Source organism: Sorex araneus, chromosome 1 (assembly GCF_027595985.1).
Source record: "Sorex araneus isolate mSorAra2 chromosome 1, mSorAra2.pri, whole genome shotgun sequence".
NCBI lineage: Eukaryota > Metazoa > Chordata > Mammalia > Eulipotyphla > Soricidae > Sorex > Sorex araneus.
In genome coordinates this window covers 160,255,676-160,282,582 of record NC_073302.1, presented here as the reverse complement: position 1 = coordinate 160,282,582, position 26,907 = coordinate 160,255,676, and the positions used below count along the sequence as shown (strand labels likewise).

Below are 26,907 nucleotides of genomic sequence, written 5' to 3'. Positions count from 1 at the left end.
AACAAACCAAAACCAGAAAAGATTCCATAGATTCACTTTGTCTACTCTTTCTCTTTTTCGACTGAGTGACGTGAACTACAAAATTATCCATGATTGAGTTTCAGGCTTACGATGTTCCAACATCACTGCCTTCACCAGGGTCTGCTACCATCCACCAATGTCCCCGGTTTCCTTCCCACCATGCTGCCTGCCTCTACAGCAGTAACATCCTTTCTTTTCAGGTTGTGGTTTACTACGCGGTTACTGACAGGGTATGAGGCATGTCACTTTACCTCCTTTCAGCAACCCCAGTCTCCTTAAGAGTGACCACTCCCCTCGATCATTATCTTAGTGTCCCCATCCTCGACCCCTCCTTCCTCCCTTCCCCAGTCACAAGCTTCCTACTGAAGACCAGTTCTCATGTTTTTAATTTCAATTGTCTTTGACTTTGCCCACTCTTTCTATTACTAGCTGTGTGGCCTTGAGCACCTCACTTTCCTTTACTCAGTGTCAATTTCTGACCCACTTAACACAGAAATACTATGTCAACCAATCAAAATGATGCACTTGCAAACATTTGGTAAACTATAGAATATATTGAATAACTAGCACTTTTTCTTTATTCCCTGCCAACTGTCATGCAAAGTCAACTAGAGTGGTGATTTTGCTTTCTTCAGAGCCCTTGTCTCTGGTTTGCAAAGTAGAACCTGGAATATAGTAAGTGTTCAACTAATGCTGATGATGAAACACTTTCTAAAAAAAGTATTCTTTGTACATGGAACTAAGGAAATCTGGAATCAATTAAATGTAGTTGAAACCCTCGATATACTATTTTTCTTTACGCATAGCATTTTATTTATTCTTTTCTTTTAAGAAGAGGGCCTTATACTAACCATTCAAAATTCTAAGACAGACATCCTAAGCAATAGAAAAAGAAATGATCCTAAAAACTGAGCTCTTTCCCACCTGCTTTCATTGACAATTCAATACAGACTGCTTTTAGTTTCACCTTAACTGTGGTGAAGTCTGAATTAACATTGCAAAACAGAATGTGGGCCAGGCCTATGTGTTTGAGTGTCTAATACATTTTCAATGTGTCTGGTGGAATGGAAGCTTGGCACTAAGCATTTTTGTCAAAGCCAAACCACTGCAGGACTTTATGTAGAGGAAATTAATGTTCCAAGTTGAGTGTGCTGGGCATCCAATCTGTTTCTGTTTACCATTAACCACTCAGAATATACTCTTAGGTTGACCATAAAATACAAATTACAGGGACTGTGAGATTCCAGCAAAGAGCAACATAAGCCTTTCTTGCAGTCAAAAAATGCAAATGCTGGGGCTGCAGTGATAGCACAGCGGGTAGGGCGTTTGCCTTGCACGCGGCCGACCCAGGTTTGAATCCCAGCATCCCATATGGTCCCCGAGCACCTAGCACCGCCAGGAGTAATTCCTGAGTGCATGAGTCAGGAGTGACCCCTGTGCATCTCCGGGTATGACCCAAAAAAGAAAAAAAAATTAAAAAATAAAAAAATGCAGATGCTTCATTAGGAGGAATATTACCTGATGAGTGGATTCTCGGTACTTTTCATCTAGTATTTGCTAAAGTAAAACTAAATACAACTCGTTTTTTAGTAATGGTTGCCAAAACATAACATCAGATCTCAAAGGTTTTGGAGGGAGAGGTTGATAAAGGCAACTAACAATGAAGTACACCTTTGTATAAGTCACATACATAAAAGTCCATGCCTAGTTTGTCCCTAGCATGAATACCAACAACAATATATCTTTTATTGGCTAGAGGTCATTACATTGAATTTAATGTGCCTGTGTGCAATTCTATGAGCAAAATAACAATAGCCTATCAACTCAAGGTACTCTTTAGATATTGTGAGTTAGGTAAATAGAGTTACCTAATGGAAAGGTAATTTGAATTTTTATGTAGTATAGAAGATACAGCCTAGTTAAAAATACTAAAACATCAAAATCATTAGAACAAAAGGCACTCTGGAAGCAATACCTTAAGTATCAATACAACTTATCATAAATGTTACAGTAACTCTTACCTTGCTCACAAAGTGCACCAACATAGCTTGGAAGGCAGAGACATCTGAATGTATTAAACCCATCAATGCATGTGGCTCCATTGCGACAGGGGTTAGAGTGACATTCATCAAAATCTGAAATAAAATTTTTAAAGTTATAGAAGAACTGCCAAATAAGGTCAAAGGACTATTTAGGATATTATTACAGATAAAACACGAGGGTTTATTAATTTGGAATTTCAATTTTTTGTTTTGTTTTGTTTTGTTTTAGGGGACCACACCCAGCAGTGCTCAGGGCTTACTCATAACTCAGCACTCAGGGATCACTCTTGGCAGTGCTCAGGGGAACATATGGAGTGCCAGAGTCAAACCCTGGCCAGCTGTGTGCAAGGCTAATGACCTACGTGCGGTAGGATCCTGGATCCTGGAATTCAATTTTTTAAAAAAATCATTTTTAGAACAAATATTGTATTGAGGGAATAATTATACTAAGGAAAATAATTCTTGTAAAGTCTGAATTTCAGAAGTGAAATAGTGTTTCAAATGCTAAAGTTGACATTGCTAAGAAAAGTTGCAATACTATTGAGGAGGGTCATTGTCTACAGTGCTTTTGGAGAAACCACATGCTTTCAGATGAACCTACAACTGATAGATCTTTCCATAGTCCTTTCACTTTCATGCTCTGTGTACACCACATATGGAATACTGAAACTGTGACACTGGCTTCATTGCCACTGAGACCTTCCTGAAATAATACATCTTTTCCTCTGCTTCTTTAGACATGATCACAGCACTTTTAATCTTTGGCTTCAAAACTTCCAGTGAACCCAACTGTCTGGGGCAAAGATTCTCAAAATGTGGTTCCTACAGGAGCAGCAGCAGCACTGCTGAAGAAAGTGAAAAATACATGTCCCTGCCCTATCCCAGGCCCCGGTACGCAGCAAATACTCAGAGTCTGGGAACAAAAATCTGTGCATTACCCAACACCCCTCCCCCGCAGTTGATTCTGCTACATGCTCAAGTCCCAGAACCATCCAATATTAGTAGGAATCAAAACTATTCAGTGCACTGGAATCAAGACCTTTAGGATCCAAACAGGTTTCTAGTATTTTCTTTGCCAATATGCTTCTCTTCCATAAGCACATAAGTAAGCAAACATGAAAACAGAATGCACGGGCGTTCTGTAGTTTGTGGTCTCTGTGTAATAGTTAGCTGTGTTCCAGTGTGCTAATAGTTTTGTATACACTGATTCATTATGTTATTTTAATTTATTTAAACAGATTTGGGACCATATAGATGCTGGTATGCTTATATATTGTATATTCATGCATATACATTTAAAATGTAATTTTTCTTTAAGTATTACATAGCTTTTCTATATTCGTGTTATAACATGAATTGAGCTTACAAGCACCTTTACTTTTTCAAGGCAAATTATCTTTTAACATGAATGTTGGAAACATTCTACCCAAAATTTTATTTAATAGAAAGTGTCACCTGTGAACATTTTTTAGTAGTCATTACGAGGGAACCATCAAGCTCCTTCCAGAAGGAACATGTTGCCAGTATACTACATCATTTCTTCTCTCAGAGATGAGTTTTATATTCAAGTATATAAAAACTGGAGTGTTTTTTTAAATGATAGTAAATAGAAAACTAAATAAGAATGGGAGCAAAATTAACTAATTTAATAAAGAGTTGAATTTTATTCCTTGAAACCAAAAAGAGAAGAGGTCATGAATTCAAGCCATCTCTAAAGTAAAGGCAACTTGGTTGCTCGCAAGAGAAAGTTCTTTCCCATCTCACATCAGAAGAGCAAGCTGTCTCAGAACACTAAACTAAACTCACTGATTTTTAATGTAATTAATATAACTATGAAATTTTGATATTTAAACTGCTTGTTTATTAATATACCTATTTGAACAGCAAATTCCTTTTCTGTTTTTTGTTTAATATGTATGCAACTCTACATTTGGAAGGCCTATCAGTCACATGCACACACACACACACACACACACACACACACACACACACACATAGCTGATCTCAGTATGTCTCTGGTTTAACAAAATTCAGTAAACATCTCTCCCTGCTTCCCAGATCTTACTTAAAATACTCTATGAAGATATGATTTTAATCTTTTAATTAGATAAAAGTTTTTCTTCACATGCTGTTCTCTGACAGTCTCAGTTGGATCCTGGTCATGCAAATTCTCTGTAATACAGCTTCTGAAAACATACTATTTCAGCCAAAAATATCTTACCTAGTTCACACTGGTCACCACTGTATCCCGGCACACAGGTGCAGACGTAGGACGTTTCAGTAGGATAACAGGTGCCTCCGTTAAGGCACGGATTTGTTTTACAACGATCAGTTCCTATCATGTGCAGGAAAGCAAGAAAAACAATTAGGCTCATTGCTAAGTGTCCGTGTATTTTAGCATAAATGCCACTTATCATTACATAATATAAGCTTCACTTAACCATAGCAATTTAGAGAGACTACACAGAAAAATTAGCATTAACTTAAATCTCTGGAGTGTTTCTTGGCATTATAAATATTACAAATTGCAGTTATTCATTTCTGGATTCAATCAAGTTATTCTTTAAAAAAAATTTTGTACAATATCTGGCAACTACTATACACTACTGCAGATTTAGTTGGCATGATAATGGCAATTGATTTTAGTCAAAAATGATTACACATGTTCACAGTGAATGGAAATGTATTCTTTGAAACAAGGTTAGTTCATGTGAAATGGCTGGATACACAAAACATGCATTCTTTTTAGCGGATTTGTAACAAATTTGTTACCATCATTTAAATTATTATTGCCTTTTACCACTTAATGCTCAGAAACTTTTTCTTCGAAAGTGTGCACTGAGATGTCTTCTGCTACATTAATATGATTTTTTTTCCAAAAACACGTTCCAAATGTACTCCTTTAAACTATACTTAAAGAAAAGCAACACATGGATTAAACGCTACTGTATAAAAACAAACCCCAACACAAAACTTTCACCTAAAATAAGACCCAGATTTTTGTTAGTTTCCTCTTTAATACATATATAAAATGGCCATTCCCAGCAGAAAAATATAAATGCCAGAAATACAGAATTGTAAGAAGAAATTATCTAAAGTACATTTTTTAATACAATGATCTAAATTATTTGCAGCACATTTTTATTCTGCAAAATTGTTTGGATAATTTTCTTCACTGCATGAGCTGATATGCATTATTAGGATATATTTTCAGAATTGCTTAAATTTTTATCATATACAAGAACTCAAATGAGAGTTGTCTTAAAAAATAATTGAAATACATAGGCTATATGTTCAATATACTCATATCTCAATAATATTATCTCAAGATCCTAAAAGATCTACATAGGAAAATTAACTTTTCTACTCATGAAATATATACTTAAAAGATATTAGGATAAATGAGCTATTGCTGTAAAAGATGACTGAGCCTTTTCTGCATAGCAAAGTCAAACTTTCTGAGTGTTAAGTAAATTCTGGTGTACTAAAAGGACTTGATACATACACTCTGATGTATAAGGAGTTCAACTTTACAATGTCAGTTCAGATGCTTACACCTGCTTCTTCGACGTCTAGTCCACTTTTTCAAAAATATTTTCTTTTTAGTAGTTCTAAATTCCTGCTTGTGAAAGTACACTGCCCACAAGACAGACTATAGTCAATAAGAAATCCACATGCTGCTCTCAATGCTCAACCAAGATAAGAATTATTTGAAGGTACTAGATAAAACTATTTGCCACAGAAATGTGAAATTCTAATGTTATTCCCACCACAGACACTAGACACTGTGCTGACAAGCCAGGACTTGGAAAGAAAGTGGTTTCTTAATAAACTTTAAGAGATTCCAATTAGGAGAAAAGTGTTTTTCTTTTTAAAAAATATAAATTTTATTCTTTAAACTGTTTGCATAAATCTGTGAGAATTCAATCCGGAACAGATAGACCAGGCAACGCAAATGAACTGTTGTTTGCAGTATCAATTGAAGGGGAACGTTTATTTTGCAATGAAGACGCAAGTTCTAATCTTGGTACACATGGAATGGAAAATATGTATTTCTTCATTTGTCAAACCCTCTTTCCTGTATGAATATAATTATGACCAATGGTATTTCTCTAGACTGTGTTTTTTACCAACCTAAAATATATCTCAATTAAATTACAAATGAATAAATGTTGGGGCTGGAAAGATAGCAAAGTGGTTGAGGTGATTTCCTAACACACAGCTGGCCATTTGGTCTCTCCACTCCATTTGGTCCCCTAAATCTTCTAATAGTGATCACTGAGCACAGAGCCAGAAGTAAGACCTTTGTCAGGTCTGGACCAAAAAAAATAAATAAATAAAAATAAACAAAATAAATAAATGTTACCCAGGTTACTAGATTATCATTTAAAGATAAAATAGTGAAAACAGAAAATCCTTCAACCACATTTGATCAATTTTGTTCATAAACATTTGTGTTCATAAACAATTTGTTCATAAAACATTTAAGGCTATGTATAAAAACTAACATTATTGCCATTTTATTTTATCTGAAAGTACATCAAACTGAAGAATTTAGTGACTCAAAAGGTAATGTTGATATGATCAAATAATTCAAAGTATAGCCAAGTCATACAACATTTTCATTAAAATAAAATGTCTTCAGCTAACACAGTCTTTGATGCACTGCTTTGCTTCTTTTCCTAGGAAGCAGAAAGGTGGTTACTGTGGATTCAACTAATATTTTAATAAAGATCCTAGAAGACATTGATTTCTCAACATCATTGTGCAAGATTAAAAGGGAAAAAATTTCTACAAAGTAAACTTCCACTCTTTCCAGTTTACATATCAAGAAATAAAAATGGTTCATTTTTATGCTGTTCTAGTAGGAAACCAACAAAGAGCAATGAAATTATCATGGGTTTTGGGGCCGGAGCGATAATACAAAGGACAGGGCATTTGCCTTGCACACGGCCAACCTGGGTTTGGTCCCCAGTATCCCACATGGTACCGCCAGGAGTGATTCCTGACTGCAGAGCCAGGACTAACCCTGAGGATCCACGGTGTGACCCAAAAAGAAAAAACAAAAAAAAAAGAAAGAAAAAAATTATAAGGGTTTTGGAGTCAGGTTGAGGAGATTCAAATCCCACTTGCCACATTGTGTATGTACAGTTATGCAACCTTGAACAAGTTATAGAGCCTCTCTGGAAACTCCCATCCTACCTTTTTAGATGAAATTAAAATTATAGTTGCAAGCTACTCGTGGTGTATTCAATATCCCAAAACAGTAACAACAAGTCTCCCAATGGAGACGTTATTGGTGCCCGCTCGAGTAAATCGATAAACAATGGGACAACAGTGCTACAGTGCTACCGAAACACTATCATTTATGCTTTCTGATTATTCAGTTAAAAAAAAACACACAGATAAATGCTTCAGGCTTTTTGATTACTCAGTTTAAAAAAAAAAAACAAGAACACTATTATATATTGAATGAATATCAACTATGGCTAGAAATTGTGTTAAAACTATCTCAAGAGATGAAATTTCATGAAGGTATGCACTGATACAGATATGTACAAACTGTGAAATATTTATTAGAGCTCTTTTCTACTTATAAAATCTCAAGGCCTAACATACTCTGAGACTGCCTGTTAATTAGTTTTTAAAAATATATTTGTGTTTTTAAGTGTCAGATGTATAATTACAAATGGCAAATCAACACTTTAGTTGTGAGTAAAACAAAGGTTTTACACCATGAAAAATGTTCAGTTTTCTCTATTGCAATTATATGTTATTTTTAAAATCCAGAAAAACACAAATATTTGTAAAGCCCAGAAATAAAACTGTACTTACTTTTTCTATATATCAATTTAAAACTCAACACTACAGCCTATATATTGTTATGTGAACAAACAAGAGTATTCACCAAATTAACACCACAATAAAAAATTATGTATAAAAGAGAGAGAGAGAGTTGTTAGGAGCAAGGACTGTTTCCAAATTTGGAAACAGATTTATCAATGCTGTGACCTTACCTGGTAAATAAACTGCTGTGCCTTCCACTGACTCTTCATTAATGCCAAGCAGGAAACCAGTTTCATTAGAATTTTCCAGAAGGGGAAATGATGGTGTTGCAAGCTCAGTGTTTAACTCTGCAGGGCTTACTGTTGCCTGTCTATTGGAATCAAGAATTCTCACTGATACTTGCTGTTCTGTTGCTGCTACTGTGGAATCAACCCCTGTGACCAAAATTGCTTGTGTTTCAAGGTTTATTTCCTGAGAAGGAACTGTGGGCTTCTCAGAGGTCTGAGGCACCACATCGGCCTCTGCCTTGTAAGTCACAGAAGCAGCAGTAGGATATGGCCGCAGCAGAGCACCTTGTAACTGAATTTCACTATCAGTGATGACAACAGTTCCAGACTCAGGTGTCGCAATACTAGAAAGTACCTTGATTGTTTCTCCAGAAAGCTGAACATTGTCTTTGTATTGGGAATCTGGAACAATCTCAATTTCTTCTTCAGTGACTAGTTCTGTGGGCAAAGCTTCTGTTTGTTGATTGTAGTCTTCCAAGGGTCCTAATACCGTGTTTGGAGAGTCAGTTGGAAGTTCAGTTATTTCTTCACTAGGTGGAATGGAAGGTATTTCAAGATTTGAACGTTTTCCTGGAGAAATTTGTGCAGTATTGTCCTCTGTACTTGGCAGAACACTTGGCTGGGCCTCCCCTGTGTGTTCAGAGGTTTCCCTGTCTAAATGGGCAGTGAACGAAGAGGATGGTATATTCGAAGTCAACTTTGCAAAAGCATAAACCTCTGACGTTGTATCAGTGTTATCTGGGGGACTGGATCCTTTCATCACACTGGGTGCTTCTGTTAAACTCTGAGTCATTAGGTGGGTAGTACCAATACTTACATAGGATGTAGGATCTATCAGTGCCTCTTCAGCTCCTGAAGAGAATTCTGGCTGAAAAGAAGGACTTGCATGTTTCTTTTCTTCATACTCATCCTGTGTTCTTTCCAAATGGCCCAATGTTGATATTATTTCACTTTGATCAGCAATAGCTTGACCATCAGACAGTGTGCTAGATTCAAAGATGTCTTCTGTGGCTTTTACTTCAATTTTGGGTTCTTCAATGTCTGCATTAACTGTGGTAAACTGACTAGAAACAGGTAGGGATGATGCTGTGGGAAATAAAATATCTAATTCTGTTTCTGTCCGAGGGACAGGAATCCTGGTGGAGAAGACAAAGCCCATGGGATCTAATTGGCTTCTGTCTTCAGGAGTCATCAATTCAGTATGCATGTCCTGACTGTAGCTAGTCAGAATTTCACCAGAGCTCTCAAAGTTTTCCTCAGTTGAAGAAAGATTAACAGCTGTCTCAAAAATCTCTTGAACTTGAGGGCCTTCTTCATTAGTACCATGTGATTCCTCTGGATCTATGTCTGTTTGCATTCCAAGGATGTCTGAATACACAGGTTTAGTGTGATCAATATCTATGATAGTATTTTTATCTGATGTCAGTTCAGGTAGAATTTCAAGGATGGGATTCTCTGTAACTGGTAACATTAAATCTTTGTCCTCTTTGTCCAGATCTATAATAATATTTTCAGTGGCTTTTCTTCGGTCAGGTTTTAAGGTGGACTCCTTGAAATGGTCTTGAAAACTACCAGAAATTCCTTCTGGGAACCTCTCATATGACACTGTAGTTGGGGATGTGTTAATAGAATCAGAAAAGCTTTCATTCTGTTCTGAGTGAAGAGGTAGCACCACTGAAACTGTTGGGAATCCATCAACAGTAACAGCATCAAAACTGGGCAACTCAGAATGTTTTCCCGAGAATCTATCAGAAACAAATGTAGGCTTTCCTTGCCTGGTTGCCTGAGTAGTTCCAAAAGTGTGAACTAAATCAACCATATCAAATTCCCCAGATCCTTCCCCAGAATGTTCATAAAACAAATTAGCAGGTTTGGGGGATGATGTTTCAACTCCTTTGGCCATTTCAAGATCATAAGTTCTAGTCAGAAACTCAGTGGGGGAGGTTGATGTTTCTTTTGTTTCTGCTGCTGACAAATTCTCCTCAGAAACTTGTTCAGTTGTAGGTTGTGGTCTACTAGTTTGGATTTCTTCTGTCCAACTGAAAGTCTGCCTTTGATCCTGCTTGGTTTCTGTGGAGAAGGTGAAAGGTGCCTTGGTGGGTTCTTTCATTTTGGTGTCACTTAAATTTTTCAGTAAAGTTGTGCTAGATGCTGTTTCACTATTTTCAGAGATGGTGTCTGTTTGGGTAATGGATGATCTAGTGGATGATCTAATGTCATTTGACACACTTTCTGTTTCTACATTGTTTTCAGTTGTATCACTTAAGACGCTTGTTTCTAAAATCTCCACTTGAGATGTTAGAGGATACAGTGTGTGAATGGTATGTTCTGTTTCAGGAAAACTCACAGATGCTATAGTAGACATGACTTCTCCTGATCCTAGTCCAGAAAATAAAACATCACCATCTGACTCTTTAATTGTTGGTCTTATAACCTTGGTAAAGGATTTAATATCTTCTTCCTCTTTGATTGATGAATCTGTAATTACACTTTCAGCTGCTGTAGATTGAGTCACTGAGGTAGTAGGTAAGAAAAAATGAGATATTTCCTCAACTCCTGGGTGAGTAGTATAGAGTTCCAAGGCCTTTACATCTGGATCTGAAGAGACATCAACTGAGGAAATCCCTTCCTCTTCAATTTCCTTAACGGGATCATAAGTTTTCTTTGTTGGTGGTACAGAATAATCTGTCGTTCTGAGTCCTGTTTCAGAAATTATTTGTGAATCAAAACTTGTTTGCTCTGGAGCAATAGAGCTTTGCAGTGAATCAAATTGTTTCTGTTCTCTAATCATTTCCTCTGATGCTGTATCATTTTTCTTTCCTTGTCTAATAGGATTAGTTTCTTGCTTAGACCATAATTTGGCTGGCTCCATAGTTTGAGGAAAGTCCGGAACAATTGTGCTAGAGATCTTCACTTCAGTGTCTTTAGTTTCTATTGTTGGTAAAATTGTGGATCTTTTATCAGAGTTGTTGATAGAACCTGCTTCTCCCAAACCTTGGTCAGTAGATGGTGAACCTTTACCTAAAACATATCCCGGCACACTGGGAAACACTTGGTCAACAGAGCTGCTTATTGAGACCAACTGTTCACCTGAACCCTCAGCAGATGCTGTGAACTCTTCCCAAGGGAAGGCTGATGTGCTGATTAAGGTACTGTCAGTTCTTTCCAACTTAGCCATGTGATCATTGTGATCAGGACTAGGTATTAGAGATGGCTCAATCTGGGAATCTTTAAATGTTGCATCCCCAGAGCCTTCTGGAACGACCATTTCTTCTTCTGGAATGGGGTAAGAAACTGTTGAATATTCTCTAAAGTCACCACTAAAATCTTCCTCCAAAGGAAAATCTGTAGGAAAGACCTTCATTTCTGCCCCATGATCAGGTGCACCTGAGCCCTCTGAAAATGCATTTTCCTTAGATGTTTGACTTAGAATTTCAGTAGCCTCTCTGTCCACTACTGTACTTGAAACTAGTCCTCTTGGCTCAACAGAGAATACACTTTCCACCTGGGATGACAGTGTGCCAGCTTCTTCCTTTTTGGTCTGAATTTTGGGCTCAAAATGTAATGAAAATGAAGAAACAGTTGTCATTTCTAGGTCAGCGACTGCTTCTCCCGATCCATGCTCCGTAAAGGGGCTCCCTGATGCAGTGGACAGCCCTTTGGGAATCCCAGGTTGATTTTTAATGTTGGATTCAGAGCTCTCGGTCCTCATATTGTCTAAAACATTTGTTTCTGTGAAGGCAAGAAGAGAACTTGTCATTTCTTGTTCAGACTGTGTTGGTGTTGTCAAGGACACAAAACTTTTTCTGGTAACAAATGGTGAATCACCAGATGTAGTGTCAAGTTTGCTTTCAAGTTCAGAGGATAAAAATAATTGGTCTGATCTTTGGGTAGGTGAAAATACCTCAACAGTTGAGGATGTACCTGTAAATCCTTGTTCCTCATCTTTTCTTGTCTTTCCCTCAAGAAATGTGCTTGACACCCAGTTGGAAGTGTCTATTTCCCTTACAGATTTGGTAGGTTCTACTTCTGCAGAATTTTGTTCAGAAATAGAATAAACAGAGGTCACAGGAACATTAAAAAGGTTTTCTGTAATCATGACATTGCTGGTATCTAAGATTTTGAGTGTGTCTGTGGTATTTTTTGGTGATAAATCAGTTTCTATGGTGAAGATTTTATCTTTATTGTCTTCTTCTGCTTCTCCAGAGCCATCTGGGATAGGAACTGAAGGACTCCCTGAGAATTCAACAATCTGCTGAGGGGTTGCTTCCATCCAGCTCTCTACTGTGGACACTGGGTCATCAGACCATGGATTTCTTGCCAAGGGGACTGATACTTCCTCTGAAATATTTGCTGATGGAGAACTTGAAGTTATACTAGGAGGATATATGATAGAATTAGTTTTTTCTGCCTCTTCACCAAATGTAACTTCTGTGGCCCTTGAAACAACAGTTTTCTGAGATTCTTGGTCAATGGTGGCATCTCCAGAATACTCTTCAGGAAACAGAGGTGGAAGATTGGTATGCTCAGGTACCAGATGATCCAGTTCAGGTGTTCCCTTTGTAATGGATTCTGGTTCCTCTGTGGTTTCTTGCTCCTGAAATGGAGCTGTGGGGAAAGCATCAGATTCACCACTGGAAAAATGTTCTGGTATTTCAGAGTGAATTTCAGGTATCCATGGAATTTCAAATGATTCTGTTGTTTCAATAGAGTCATTAGGCTGTAGACCAGTAGACAGTCCATTTTCATCTATTATAAATGAATGAGTATCACTTTCACTGCTTTCTGAAAAATTTTGAGAAGGCGCAACACTTTCAAACTGGCCACGCCGGGCTTCTGCCACTTCTGGGTCCTTGGGCAGGGTAGTGACTAGATGCTTCCCATTTATGTACTGCACTGATGGAGTGGTGGTTACATCAGTAGCATTTTCACAGTCTTCCTCTTCCTCTTCATCTTCTTCACTGTGGTATAAATCTATTTCAATGTACTGAGGTAAAATTAGATCATGCTCTGGATCAGTCTCTTCACTACAAGGTTCATCTTCTTTAGATTCTGAATCTATTGGATGACCAATTACACTCAAATCACTCATTCGACCTGAAAAAAACAAAGAGTTTTCACAATACTTAAATAGAAGATTTGACAGTGTATGACAGAAATCGATATAAGGCTGGTTGGTCAGACTCACACACAAAGAAGGATTCAAATCTTGGCACATTTAAGCATCACCACCCTGTGAGAACCATAAGCATCATGGTTGCCAGTCTTCAAATTTGCTGTTTTGTTTTAACAATAGGAAAAATAGATCCAGTATAATATTACTAAAATAGATTACATATTACAACAAGTTTAACAAAATAACAATCTCTGAGGGAAACAAGGCATCAGATATACACACTGGAATGATAAAACATGAAAGGCATATTTCTGTTAACTGAAAAACAGTTAAGATGATCTCCCAAATCATACAAAGAAATTAAATGATTATTTTTTCATCATGCAAAGGAGCATCATGTATTCACTGAAGAAATCAGAAGATTTTTTTTTGTTCTTCTTGTTTTTGTGAGAATTTGTTTGAAAGAAGTCTCTTTTTCAGAAAGGTTGAGAGATTTCTTTACAGCCTCTTTAAAATTCAGCACAGTTCCTTCCCAGGGTTGGGGTGGGGAGCAACAGTGGGACAAGACTTAACAGCATAGCCACATCCCTGAAACACAGGAAGCCCCTGGAGCACAAGTGCTCTGTGCTGGGATAGCTCAGGGGGATGAGTGATCTGTCTGGGATAGTTCACTGAAGGTACCAGGACAAAAGTTCCTTCTACTCCTTTACTCCTTTATTCTCGTTGAGAGGTGATCTGGATTGAATCAAGAATAGTTTTCTTTAATAATATTTTCTCTAGAGAAAGTTCAGTGGCTGCATCTAAATGTGTGAACTAACATGCTTTAAACACAACATTCTCTACTTTCTAAACTGCCATAGGTACCATCCAATTGACTTGGGGGGGAGGAAACTCTGGAAACTCACTCCCACCACCATGAAATTCAGTTGCTCTACAGGAAGGTTCTGGTAATTAAAACAGTTACTCATGAAGCAGGCAATCTTCCTCGACAAATGAGAGCAGTCCTTCTATATTGGTCTCTCTCTTTCTGACACATTTCACTTAGCATGATACTCTCCATGTCTATCCACTTATAAGCAAATTTCATGACTTCATCTCTCCTTACAACTGCATTGTGTAGATGTACCAAAGTTTTTTTAACCAGTCGTCTGTTCTTGGGCACTTGGATTGTTTCTAGGTTTTGGCTAATGTAAACAATGCTGCCTCATGAGCCAGGGGGATGGGAGGTGGGGAGGGCGTGGGGGAGTGTGAAGGCAGCTGGAATAGAGAAGGGATCACTAAGAAAATGATGATTGGAGGAATCGGTCGAGATGGAAGATGTGTGCTGAAAATAGATAAAGAAGCAAGCATGATAACCTCTCAGTATCTGCATGCAAACCATAAAGCCCAAAAGTAGAGAGAGAGTATGGGGAATATTGTCTACTATGGAGGCAGGAGGAGGGTGGGAAAGTGGGGGTACACTGGGGATATTGGTGGTGGGGAATGTGCACTGGTGGAGAGATGCATGTTTGATCATTGTGTGATTATAACTCAAACATCAAAGCTTGTAACTGTATCTCATATCATTCAATTTAAAAAAATTAAAAATTAAAAAAAGAACAGTTGCTGCACTCCCAAGGCTACCTGCCACCCTCAGAGGCTGAAAATGTGTCTGTGGGTTCATGGACCCAAGGAAAACAAAACGAAGCATAGAGATTGCATCATTTCCCTCAAGATTCTGGCTGCAGAATTCACTTACAAGCCTCCTCTTTTCATGCCAAGTATGCTTAACTCATACCAGAGAACTTGCAATAGAAATAATTATGACGGAGCCACCCCTGTAGCCACCCCAAGAAGACACATTGTTCCCACTTCATAAAGTCTTTCCCCTCCTCCCCTCGGTGTGTGAGGAATTGCAGTTCACATTTGCTGATACATCTACAAATTAAAATAAAACTTTTTAAGGAACCAATATTACTATGGTCTTTGTGTTAACAAGAATAGAGTTTGTGTTGGTATTAATTATAAATTGGTATATGAACTATCAATAAAATCTTTACAGTTCCTTATGTTTTAACTATAGATTGGGTTAGAAAAAAAACCACAAATATAATTCCACAAAATTCCTGGAGATAGAAGACTTATTCTATGTTTGCATGCATCCATTTCACTCACAAAACATAAAAAGAAAATTCTTCATTTGGTCCCACCTTCTTTGGATTGTCTCTATAAAATACAATTTCTGTAGGGTTGGATTGCTTTTACCCTAACCAACACTCCCAACTCAAACACACAGTCAAAAGGCTTATGAGTTTTCAAATGAATGTAAAATGTTGCAACTATTAAGAAAAAAAGTGTATAATTCTACCATAAAATATAGGGTATAGATAAATTCTGACATGTAAAAAAATTGCTCCTAATTGCAAAACTTAAGAAAATAATGAAAGACCTTACAAAAGGTAAGATAAAATAATCAAAGGAATAACTTTACCAAAAGATAAAATAACCAAAGAAATAGGTTTACTCACTGAAGTTGTTAGTTTTACTTTATAGTGCCTTAGTTTTTGTAAAGTACACACAAAAATTCATATTATAAAACCCTTGAATATGGTTTGTGTTGAAGCTTGCCTTTATGCTATAAAGATAATGTGTGACCATAAGCATACACATATATCTACATGCAAGAGAACACATTTTAAATGCCTAAGTGCAAAGAATTCTTGAAAGATTCTATTAATAATTATCTCACGCAAATTAAGTACCTATTGCTTAAGTCTGCATAAGCCTGCTATTGCTAATACTATTAAAAGATAATTGAATTAAGTCAGACTTGCAGTATTCTGTATTACTTGTGATCTAACTGGAGTTTCAAATTCTTCCATTTTTAAACACTTGCCTTATATAGTACCCTTTTAATTAAGCATGAATAAAACTAGAGTTCACATTAAGAGGTATCACTAGGTCTAGAGAGATAGTACAGTAGGTGAGGTGCTTGCTTTATACATGGCGGACCTAGGATATGTCCCCGGCATCCTGTATGGACCCCACATCCTGCCAGAAGTGAATCCTGAGTGCAGAACCAGGAGTATGCCCTGAGAACAGCTAGGTGTGGCCCAAAACCACCCCACACCAAAATGTATCACAAATAGTACACTACATTTATGTAGTATCTTTCCTTTAAATGCATTAACTATATACCATATTTTGTTACTTTCAGAATAACAGATCAAAACAAACTCTTCAGCCAAATTTCTCCAGGCATACACACAAAAAATTAGGAAATAATTACTTAACAGTGTTTATTTATTGAATCTTTGGCCAGGAACAGAGTAAAAACACTCATAGCTATTAGAGACACATAGGTTTTGAAATCAATTACTTACTTTTGCAATTAGTTCTTTTTAAAAAATAAAACTTATAAGCATGTCTCATTGTATTATCTAGAATAATCATAGCTAAATATTCATTTATGAAAATTCCATAATAAGATTAAGAAATAAGGGTAGGTGGAGAAGGGCTGGAGATAAAGTCAGTGGTAAAGCACATTTGAGGGACCCAGGGTTCAACCTCTAGGACACAAATACAAAAAGAACAATGAGTGGGAAAAGCATCAACACTAAGATGCATCAGATGTCAACAGTCAAAAACAGAAAGATCTATCACCATATTCACTTAAATACTTCACAGAGGAATGAATAATTTAAAATGATTTTCTAGGAAACAAAAAAAACTCAGAATTCAACAATTTATTTTATTCCATTGACTATTAACTTTACTTTCTATTAAACTATTTAAAGATCTTGGCATTTATTTAATCTAATTTTACTTCCAATGAACAAAATTTAACATTGTCTTAGTCTATTTTCACTTGGATAAGGGTGTCTTATCTCAGAAACTGTTCATAAGTCTCTGAGAACTTCCTTAGCATTTCAAAGTAGCATTTCAAAACATTTCCCTGAAAGATTCAATGTTAGATATAGTATATCCAACTTCTAAATAAATTAACTATCAGGTTTTTGGTTTTTGTTTGGGGGTCACATCTGGCAGTGCATAGAGATTATTCCTGATTCTGTGCTCAAGAATCACTTCTGGTGAGGCTCCAGGAACCATACTGAGTGCCAGGGATAGAACCCCAGTTAAATGTGTACAAATCAAGTGCCTTCCCCACCGTACTACCTTGTCAGCCCCCCACTGATGCTCCTTAATGTAAAGTTTAGCTTTATTCATACCTAATGAAAGCAAATGTTTAAGCAATTAAAGATTTTGAAAGCTTCAGTTAGATCCTACCAAGTTGTAGAGAATAACTGAATTTGACTTAATTTAACTATATTCCAATAGTAATAGCAAGGACAGGCTACTTAATTAGGTTATTAGGGAAAATTATTGATAGGATATCTCAAGAGTCTTTTGTACTTACGGCAAGTGTCCTACCTATTGTACTACTGCTCTGGCAAAAATATGAAAGTTTTAATTACTGCAACACAAGTAGCAGAGAAATAGCCTTTGCATACACTTTACAAGCAGCTGAAATTCATACTTAATTTTAAATGAAATAAAGTTCCCTATCTCAACTATGAATGCTGTCCACCCAAATGATTTCCTTGGAAACAAATAAGTCAAACTCTACTGACAAACATATCTACCAAATTTCTAATGACTTCACACCTAAGAATTTTATGCAATTTTTTTGCTTTTTCTTTCTTTCTCTCTCCTCCTCCCTCACCCCCTATTTCTCTTTGAAACGTATGTTCTTACAATAGATTAGATAACTGACATTACTAAATTTTCATTGCTCTACTTTAAAGGAAACTTTTTGATCTTACACAAAGCAAATGTACCAATCATTATGTTTAAATAGGCTTCTTCTTTCCACCTACCTCTCAAGTACCTGGTAGAACTTGCCCTTTACAATACCTTATGGTACAAGAAGACCATAAAGCTAACCCTAACTGAAAAAAGAAAAACCAAAACACCCTATTACCACATAATATTAGTGTTTGAGAAAAAATACAAATGTGTGTACATAAAGTGCTGCTCACTTGACATCATTATAAAACTGTTTACCTAATGGTAATTTTTCAATAGAATGAAGATTGAATTGTGAGTTGTAATTATTTTGTTTCCTCTTTCTAAAATAAATATTCTCACAATTAAACAACCCAGTTATCCCTAAAATATCGACTATTTGGTGCTTTCAATGGACCTCTTAATATGGTTTAAGTGTGAAAAAATGTTAATCGTTTAGTGCTCTGAAGTTAATTCTTTCTACCAGCAGATTCTCTAGAGATCAGTCTTTTCCATTTTCTCAGTGTGACTGGTTTCCAACACCTAAAGAACCTCACCCAGAAAACGGGTGAGTTTTCTCCTTCCATCTATCTTATCACCATACAGCTCACCATAATTCGACTTGTTCCTCTTGACTTAGTGTCTGAAATTCCTTCTTCATCTTACGTTTTTTGTCACCACCCACATCCACCACCTCATTTTTAGAACAATAATTACTACAAACTAGAAAAGTGTTGGGTGGGGGCACCTGTGCTCTAGTGGAAGCAGGTATCTCTTTCCAAAATCTTGATCTGCTCTATTTTGTACTAATAAATCAGTCTAATGGAAAAATAAACATTCCCAGAGTTCTTAGGCTAACAGTCCTTATAAGGACTATTTTAGATTTTATTTATCAAAGGCTAATGTAACTTTTATTTGAATTTCAAGAGTCAAACCACAGAACTCTACACAGTGTACATATAATCTTTGCTATGTTTATACAAATGTATTTTAACAGCTTGATTTGAGTATACTGCTACTGTGGTTAATAGATTTTAAAATGGCATTTCACACAAAGCTTTACTACTAGCTGACCTCAAATTATTCACCAAGTATGCTTAAGTGTTTCATGGAAAAGTCATGTAGACATATAACAAGTCTCCCAGTCATATCGGTAGACACAAAATATAGTTGCTAAGATGCATAATCAGCAGGCTAAATTTCATGCTGTCTTGAGGGAAATTTACAATTAAAATTCAAGAGCCTTTAATTAAATGTAAGTATTCACCAATATACTCAGCAGAAATATATTAGGGTCACACTTCTTCATTAAAGCAATTCTCATTTTTATGTGCAACAAAAAAATCTTCTTACTTCATTTTTAATACAATAGACATACTGAGGTGGTTAAGAAATATAGAATCTAAATAGGGAGAGAACAGTAATGGTAAAATGTTTGTCTTCCTACTCATTTTAACAGATCTAATAATCAGATAAAAATAAATACTTCCATTTCATTCACTTTTCATGTGTTCTTAATTAAAGAAAAATGCTCACATCTTATGAAACAAGAAAACTACCTAATGTGAACTTCAACCAGATTCCTCATACATTTAAATCCCCCAGTATTTTCAATATCTGAAACATTAAAACTAACTTTTAAAAAAAACATTAGAAATTCTATATAAATAGCCTCCCAGGATACTCATAATTTTGCACCCTTATTTACCTTAATAATGGAAAAGTACATGATATTTATATCAATCAACACTGCATGCTGTGAGCCCTTCCCCCATTAGCTCAGCAAGCTGGGTACATTTCACTTGCCATCCAACATGTTTTTAGACACTGACAGCCTCTTGTTGAACAGGGAATTCAATTTTGCTCAGTGCATGGATTTTATATCCAGAAAGGGCAATGTAAGTATGTAAACAGCACAGGCATTTCTGATGATCTCACTTTCAAGAGGCAGATATGTGATAGGAATAATAAGTAAGAATCATCCCTTTACCCAAATTCAGATAATATTCTCTAATGATATTACTACTCTAAGTGGAAAGAGTATGTTTAGATACAGTCATCTGCTCTAAGTGTGCTTAAGGGGATACCAATGAGTGTGGGTTCTCACTTTTAGAAAAGACTCATGGAACTTAAAAAGTTCACAAATTTAAAGAGTAAGGATTTTCCTGGAGTGCCTAATGAAATCATTTGGAACTTGAGCACTTCTGAACAATAAGATCAAGTGTTACATAAATCAGATGTAAGCCAATACCTTTGGATTCCTAAATGTTTCCTTTAAGGTTGAACAAATAAATGAAAAACCAATCATAGGGTAGTATGATAGATAGATAGATAGATAGATAGATAGATAGATAGATAGATAGATAGATAGATAGATAGATAGACAGACATAGATACATATATAACAACCAGATATCCTAACATGGAAAAAAAAAGTTCTTTGATCAGAATCAAATTTTTAAAAAGTGAAAGCTTTGACTTAAAAAAAATTTTCTCATAAATACATGTACATTTCTCTTCTGAGTCCTCTTATCAGAGTTACTTAGCTGACTTTTGCCAAACACCATACTATTTTTAATCATGCCACTGCTTTCTGTAAAGCCAAAGTAAGTAATTTTCTGTTATCTTTTCTAGAATACCTCTTCAACTGCTCTACTCCCTGGTCGGTCCACAATTATTCTTCACTTAGTTCTACTCTGCTGTCATTTTCTGCATCTTGGTGTTGAATCCCAGCAGCCCTATGTTTCTGTCTCAGTATCTTCCTCTTTCCCACTTCTGACTTATATTCAGGAGGAGTCTTCCTACCCCTAATTTGAAATTCTTCATAAATATTCCATTCGAACCCTCAGTCTTCCAAAATGTCTTTTATAAAACTATTTGACCAAACTGGCTATATCGTTAAATCATGTGCCAAGTATCAACATTGCTGATGTCTGCCTGGATGCCATTTCAACTTGATTTTTCCAGTATTTACACTTACCAAAATCACGTAGGTTGCATTTAAAAATACAAAATATTTCAAAAGTAGTACTAAGTAAGTAGTAACAATTTTGAATAAAATAAACTAGATTCTTGGGGCTGGAGCAATAGTTAAATAGAAAGGGCACTTGTCTTGAACACAGCTAACCTGGGTTTGATTTCCATTTGATCTCCCCAAACAAGAGTGATTGCTGAGTGCAGAGCCAAGAGCAACCTCTGAGCATCTCCAGGTCTGGCCCCAAGACCAAAACAAACAAACAAACAAACAAACAAATCTATCCTCAGTTGTCTACAAATTGCCGTAGGCTGAATATATTTCACATGTTTTATTGTTTGAACTATATTGTTAAAAATTAAAGATATTCTGATAAAAATGAAAAAAAATTTCCACCAAAACCTATCACCCAACTGGGGTTTAATTTGTGGAATCATTTTGTCAATGAGGTAAAAAACTCTCACCTTCTTATATGACAATGTCTGTAATGTTACAAATTTTATACACTGACCAATATAGGTCATGCCTTTTTAAAAGGATTTAAACATTGTAGCTTTACCACATTAAAATGAAACCTTGGGGAATATCCCTTTTCCCTTCTCTTTTATCCCTGTTGCTTCTCTTACCATCACAAATCTTTCCCCTTGGTTACACCCTCTATGCCCCCTCTCCACCAAAAAGAGTTCTAAACACTGTCTGGGCCTGTGAATACAATTTTTATTCATTGCACAAATGAATGATCTAAGAACTATGAAGAAAGAAGAATGTAATCCCTGTGTTAGAACTGGAGAGTTTCCTTGACAACAACAGAAAGACAGCAGGGAATGTTTGTGCAATCTATGAATATGCAAAGAAGAGGCTGGATCAGTACCTGGAAAAAATTATAATAAAAAATTTGCAAAAATCTCTTTCTTTGAACAAAGTTAAATTTATGATTACCAAAATCATAAGCCTGGTTTTCACACATGCAAAAAAGAAGAAGAAGAAGAAGAAGAAGAAGAAGAAGAAGAAGAAGAAGAAGAAGAAGGAGGAGGAGGAGGAGGAGGAGGAGGAGGAGGAGGAGGAGGAGGAGGAGGAGGAGGAGGAGGAGGAGGAGGAGGAGGAGGAGGAGGAGGAGGAGGAGGAGGAGGAGGAGGAGGAGGAAGAAGAAGAAGAAGAAGAAGAAGAAGAAGAAGAAGAAGAAGAAGAAGAAGAAGAAGAAGAAGAAGAAGAAGAAGAAGAAGAAGAAGAAGAAGAAGAAGAAGAAGAAGAAGAAGAAGCATAGAGCTAATGAATTCTACACCTTGGTATCATAGAATATTATATTTAAATTTAGAAATAAGAGCAACAGCTGCTTCTGATTTGTATCCAAAACAGCATTAACCCACATAAACACAATCTATAAAGAATCAACTTTCTAAGATGTCTCTGCTTTCAAGAAGAAACTATATAGTTATATGATGCCTTGTGTTATCATTAATTTTAAAAGAATTAATTTTTAGTTAGTGTAATGCATATATTTTCCTACATTTAGTTCAGAATGAAACCATTCCCAAAGATGAAAGGGAGTTAATTTGTATTAAATAGTCCCCTCCTGCCAGGAACAATACTTGGACTTTATAGTCACTTAAAGAGTGTTCAACATGTGATGTGTCTAATAGTGGCTGGTGAGACGAGAAGTGGCCCCCTCTTCTCCTCTAAGTGATCTGGTGAGCTTGCAGTGTCATTATCTATTTTTAATGTTGTAACAACTGAGGCATATAAAAATGAAGAAATTTGTTCAAGACCAAATAGTCTAAAATCCCTTTGTTGGCAGTGATTTCAGGTCTGTTTCTATTTTTTTTTTTTTGCTTTTTGGGTCACACCTGGCAATTCACAGGGGTTATTCCTGGCTCTGCACTCAGAAATCACCCCTGGCGGTGCTCAGAGGACCATATGGGATGCTGGGAATCGAAGCCGGGTTGGCCGCGTGCAAGGCAAACGCCTTACTGCTGTGCTATCACTCCAGCCCCTCAGATCTGTTTCTAAAGGCTCTTTGCACTGTGTCAACTGACCACCTGCTTCTGTAATCCCAGTCCTACTCAGAAAAGTAGCTGGTGACACTTAGTGTTTCTTAACCCCACTGGTAAGTCTGAATGGGAAAGTAATTGGTAAATAACTGGAGACCAGCAATTCAATTTTTACTTACTCTCCCTCCATTAGGGACCATCTTAATTTTCTTCCTTCTAATGAAATATTTCTTGTCTTCATTGGTACCTTTCTTTCCTGACCACATCTTCCATCCGCAGTACTACATTATCTAGTGTGTAATTATAAGGTGTTCGAACACAATTACATGTGGTTGGGTTAATGTTGGTTTTCTGGTAGATCTTAAGAATCCTTGGAAGCGTGGCCCATGACTGATGTTCATTTTGTACCTCTTTTTAGGTCTGTCAGAAAACTAGGCTTGTCATGTCTCAACCTAAAGATATCCTTTGAATAACTGGAGGAAAGTGTTCCTTTCTTTTCTGGTCACTAACCGTGACAGATAAGTGCTGTTTGGTTTTGATAATGCCCTGTGTCCATTTTGGTATTTTTAATAAGAGTCAGTGGTCATTGTCAGTGCCATCTTCAGAAAGAATAGGTATTGGTTTTTATTAGTAAGAAGATAGCAAAATCCCCTTTAGCTATTTATGGAGAAAATATCTTTTATTATGAAACTTCAATCTATGAAGAAAACAGTTCCAATTTCTTGCATATTTTACCTCAAGTTAGAAGGTTAATAAAACAGCTAGGATTTTTCTACTCTGAGGAAGTCTGTGTTCTCTCTTATTAACACCCCTCCCCCAGCCCCCTACTCCACCCCTCTTTCTCTCACCTCACATCTCTCTAAATTTCTTTCAATAAAAATGGTTTTGCTTTTTAAAAAGTAAATAAATTTAAAAATCCATAAGGGATTTTAGAAATCTACTATAGACGGTTTTTAAGTGTGTTGCATGTGTGTGTGTGTGTGTGTGTGTGTGTGTGTGTGTGTGTATGTAATGCCCATGACAGTGCTGTACATAGAAATTTATCAGAAGAAACTTTTTTGTTTTTTTATTTTTGTTTTTGGGCCAAACCTGGCTGTGCTCAGGGCTCATTCCTGGCTTTACACTTAGGAACTACTCCATGTGCTTCTTTCAGAATTACAGTTACTGAACAATAAATGCTAATAGACGAGCATCATCATAGTAAGATAAAGGTATTAACAACCAGAGCACCTTTAATAATACTTTTTCATTAAAAATTTCATTTTATTGAACTGGAGTGACAGTATAAAGGTGCTTTTCTTGCTTAATTGTGACCCATATTCAATGACCATTACTACATATGGTCCACCAAGCCTGCCAGGAAATGACCCATGAGCACATAGACAAAAGTAAACCCTAAGCACTTCTGGGTGTCGTCCCCCAAAAAAGCAAAACAAAATTCAATTTACTGAGGAATGAGTAATTGCTTCTGTTTTATTTTGAATTATCTAGATGGTTTTATTCTTTTTCTAGCTGTGCTCAGAGGTACACATAATCTTGGTAGCTATACCAGAGGGCAAAAAAAGAAGTTCAAAGAAAGTGGGGTTCCTAATTTCCCCACCTCAAATTAGAGCAGTCATTATCTGTTCAAAATACTGAGATCTACTGAATAAGATTTTGTTTGAAGAAAGGAATCTGACCCCACTTTTTAAATCTGAAAGTAATTTTATACATAAATCTATAAAAGTGAAAACACATGCATTTTTTAAATGCATAAAACTTAGAAAGTAACTGTAGGGGCCAAAGCAATAGTATAGCAGGGAAGGCATTTACTTAGCACACAGCTAACCTAGATTCAATCCCATAGCTCCTGGATTCAAACCTCATAGGCCGGCCCCCATCCCCTCACCTTCAAAACCCCACCCCACCCCCAACTCCCAGCTCCTCTAGGAGTGATTCAACCCTGAGAGCTATGGGCGTGGCCGCAACAAATAAAATTTAAACTTACAAAAACCTTGAAAAATCAATGATATAAATTTTAGACTTGCAGATATACCTGCTTTGTTCCCAGGGCCAATTTCCTTTATCTTTTATCCTCTCTCCTCAATATCACATTTATCAAGTAAGCCTTTCTTTATGTACACCTCTCCAGTGTACAAACAAAAATGTAGAAGTGATTAATCATATAGGCACCATTTCTGGAACAATAAATTCTAACTTAAAGGTCAAATTGATCTCTTTCAAATTACTATTCTCAAAATCTCATTGATCTTTAATATTATATAAATAACTTTATCAGAATCTTCATATTATTGCTACCATAATTCAATATGGGTTAATTTAGGTCTTGCTCTTAGATTTATATACATTTAACAATAAAACTAGCAAAAAAAAGCACTTGTCAAAATAATGACATCAAGTAAACCTGACAAACTATATAGTTCATGTTTTTTTAAAAAAAAAACAAATTAAGCCACCTATTTTAAGGTTAAAACTCTGAGCATTCCTTAATATTTTGCATTTAATATATGTATATTTATAAATTATTCTTTGATCTAAAGAGAACATCATGCTTGTTTTAATAAACATTCACAATTCTATTACACTAAATTGTAACAATTAATAAGAATGGAAGGAGAGTATTCCTCAAGATAAAAAAAAAGAGAAAAAGAAAAGTTTCAGAATTGAGGAAACTCTTCCTACACCCTTAAACCATGCAGACCTCATAGACTTCATATACACTAACAAAGAAAACCTTTCAATAATTTTTCAAGATGCAGGTGTGCAAATTACTCCTGAAACAGACAGGAGTCATGTTTTTGGTATCCCCTGAGCCACTGTTAAGTACACCCCATAGCATTTGCAGCTCATAAAACTTTTATGAGCTGAAAAGTTCCTTCAGATTTTTTTAACTGCTAACTACATTTGCCCTCCAGCAACAGAACCCTAAATTGCTATTAAGATCCATTTGAGCAAATCAAACATAAAAGTGTCCTAAGTAGCATGTTTTGTTTCAGAGTAGTGAAAAAAATGAGATTTGTATGATTTGCTGAGAGGGGAAAAAAATTATAAATGTCTTTGTTTGGTGTAGCCTGGGTGGTATTTGTGCTTACTGGGATATAGAGTATAAAGAGAGTTGATTTTAAGCTTGTGAATAGATTTATGCAAGTTCATACATCTAACAAAGATTTTCCAGTCTGGAAAAATGTGCCAAGATGCATTAAAAAATGTTGTTTTTAAGTCACATATGTATTTTTTTATTACTTTATCCACCTGCATTAGACTCATTATTTTAACATCAGCTTGGGGTTATTCACTGCCTAAGTTCAATATGCTTTAAAAAAAACCAAATTTCTTATGGAAAACAAATAAAATTTATAGAGGTAAGCAATTTGATCTGAGTAAACCTTATGATAATAAACAGTCCTTTTAGAATGGCATATATATAATAAAGAACAAGATGAGCGAGAGCAACATAGGAAGGAAGAAGAGATGGAGAACAGAAGGAGAAATGGAATTAGCTGAAGAGGTATCTGATTCATTGCTCCTCATTCTCATAACCATCACTGCCCCTCTCCCCCATACATACCCTGTCTTGTTCAAGATAACCATGAGGTTAATTTTTACCTATTTAATGCTGAATAAAAATTAGATGGCAACTTATGTTCCCCTGCTTTAAAGCTAGAAGAGGAAACATTTAGTCATGTTTCCCAGTCCAGCTGAATTAAGTTCACAACTTAAATAAATATGCACTTTTATTTAAAGGGTTTTTGGGTTTGGTGACTTAGACCCTCCATTTCAAGTAAGCCCTTATAAATTTAGTTTTTTTTTTTTTCTTAATGGCTGCTAATTCTTCCAGGGAGAATTGAGTTTCACTTCTTCAGTAATTTGATCATCCTAACCTTGGCACCCACTTTCTTAGTTTGAGGAGTTTTTTAGTGAAGAACAT

At 36.1% G+C, this 26,907-nt stretch overlaps 1 protein-coding gene across 1 annotated transcript in view; it reads right to left on the bottom strand.

Moving 5' to 3' along the window:
- VCAN (versican) overlaps nt 1-26,907 on the bottom strand; it is a 119,381-nt gene that overhangs the window by 33,991 nt on the left and 58,483 nt on the right. The window contains exons 8-10 of the mRNA XM_055123646.1: nt 8,081-13,234; nt 4,285-4,398; nt 2,043-2,156 (exon numbers count right to left, since the gene is read on the bottom strand). Coding sequence (XP_054979621.1) covers nt 2,043-2,156; nt 4,285-4,398; nt 8,081-13,234 — 5,382 coding nt within the window. The remainder of the gene's footprint in view (nt 1-2,042; nt 2,157-4,284; nt 4,399-8,080; nt 13,235-26,907) is intronic.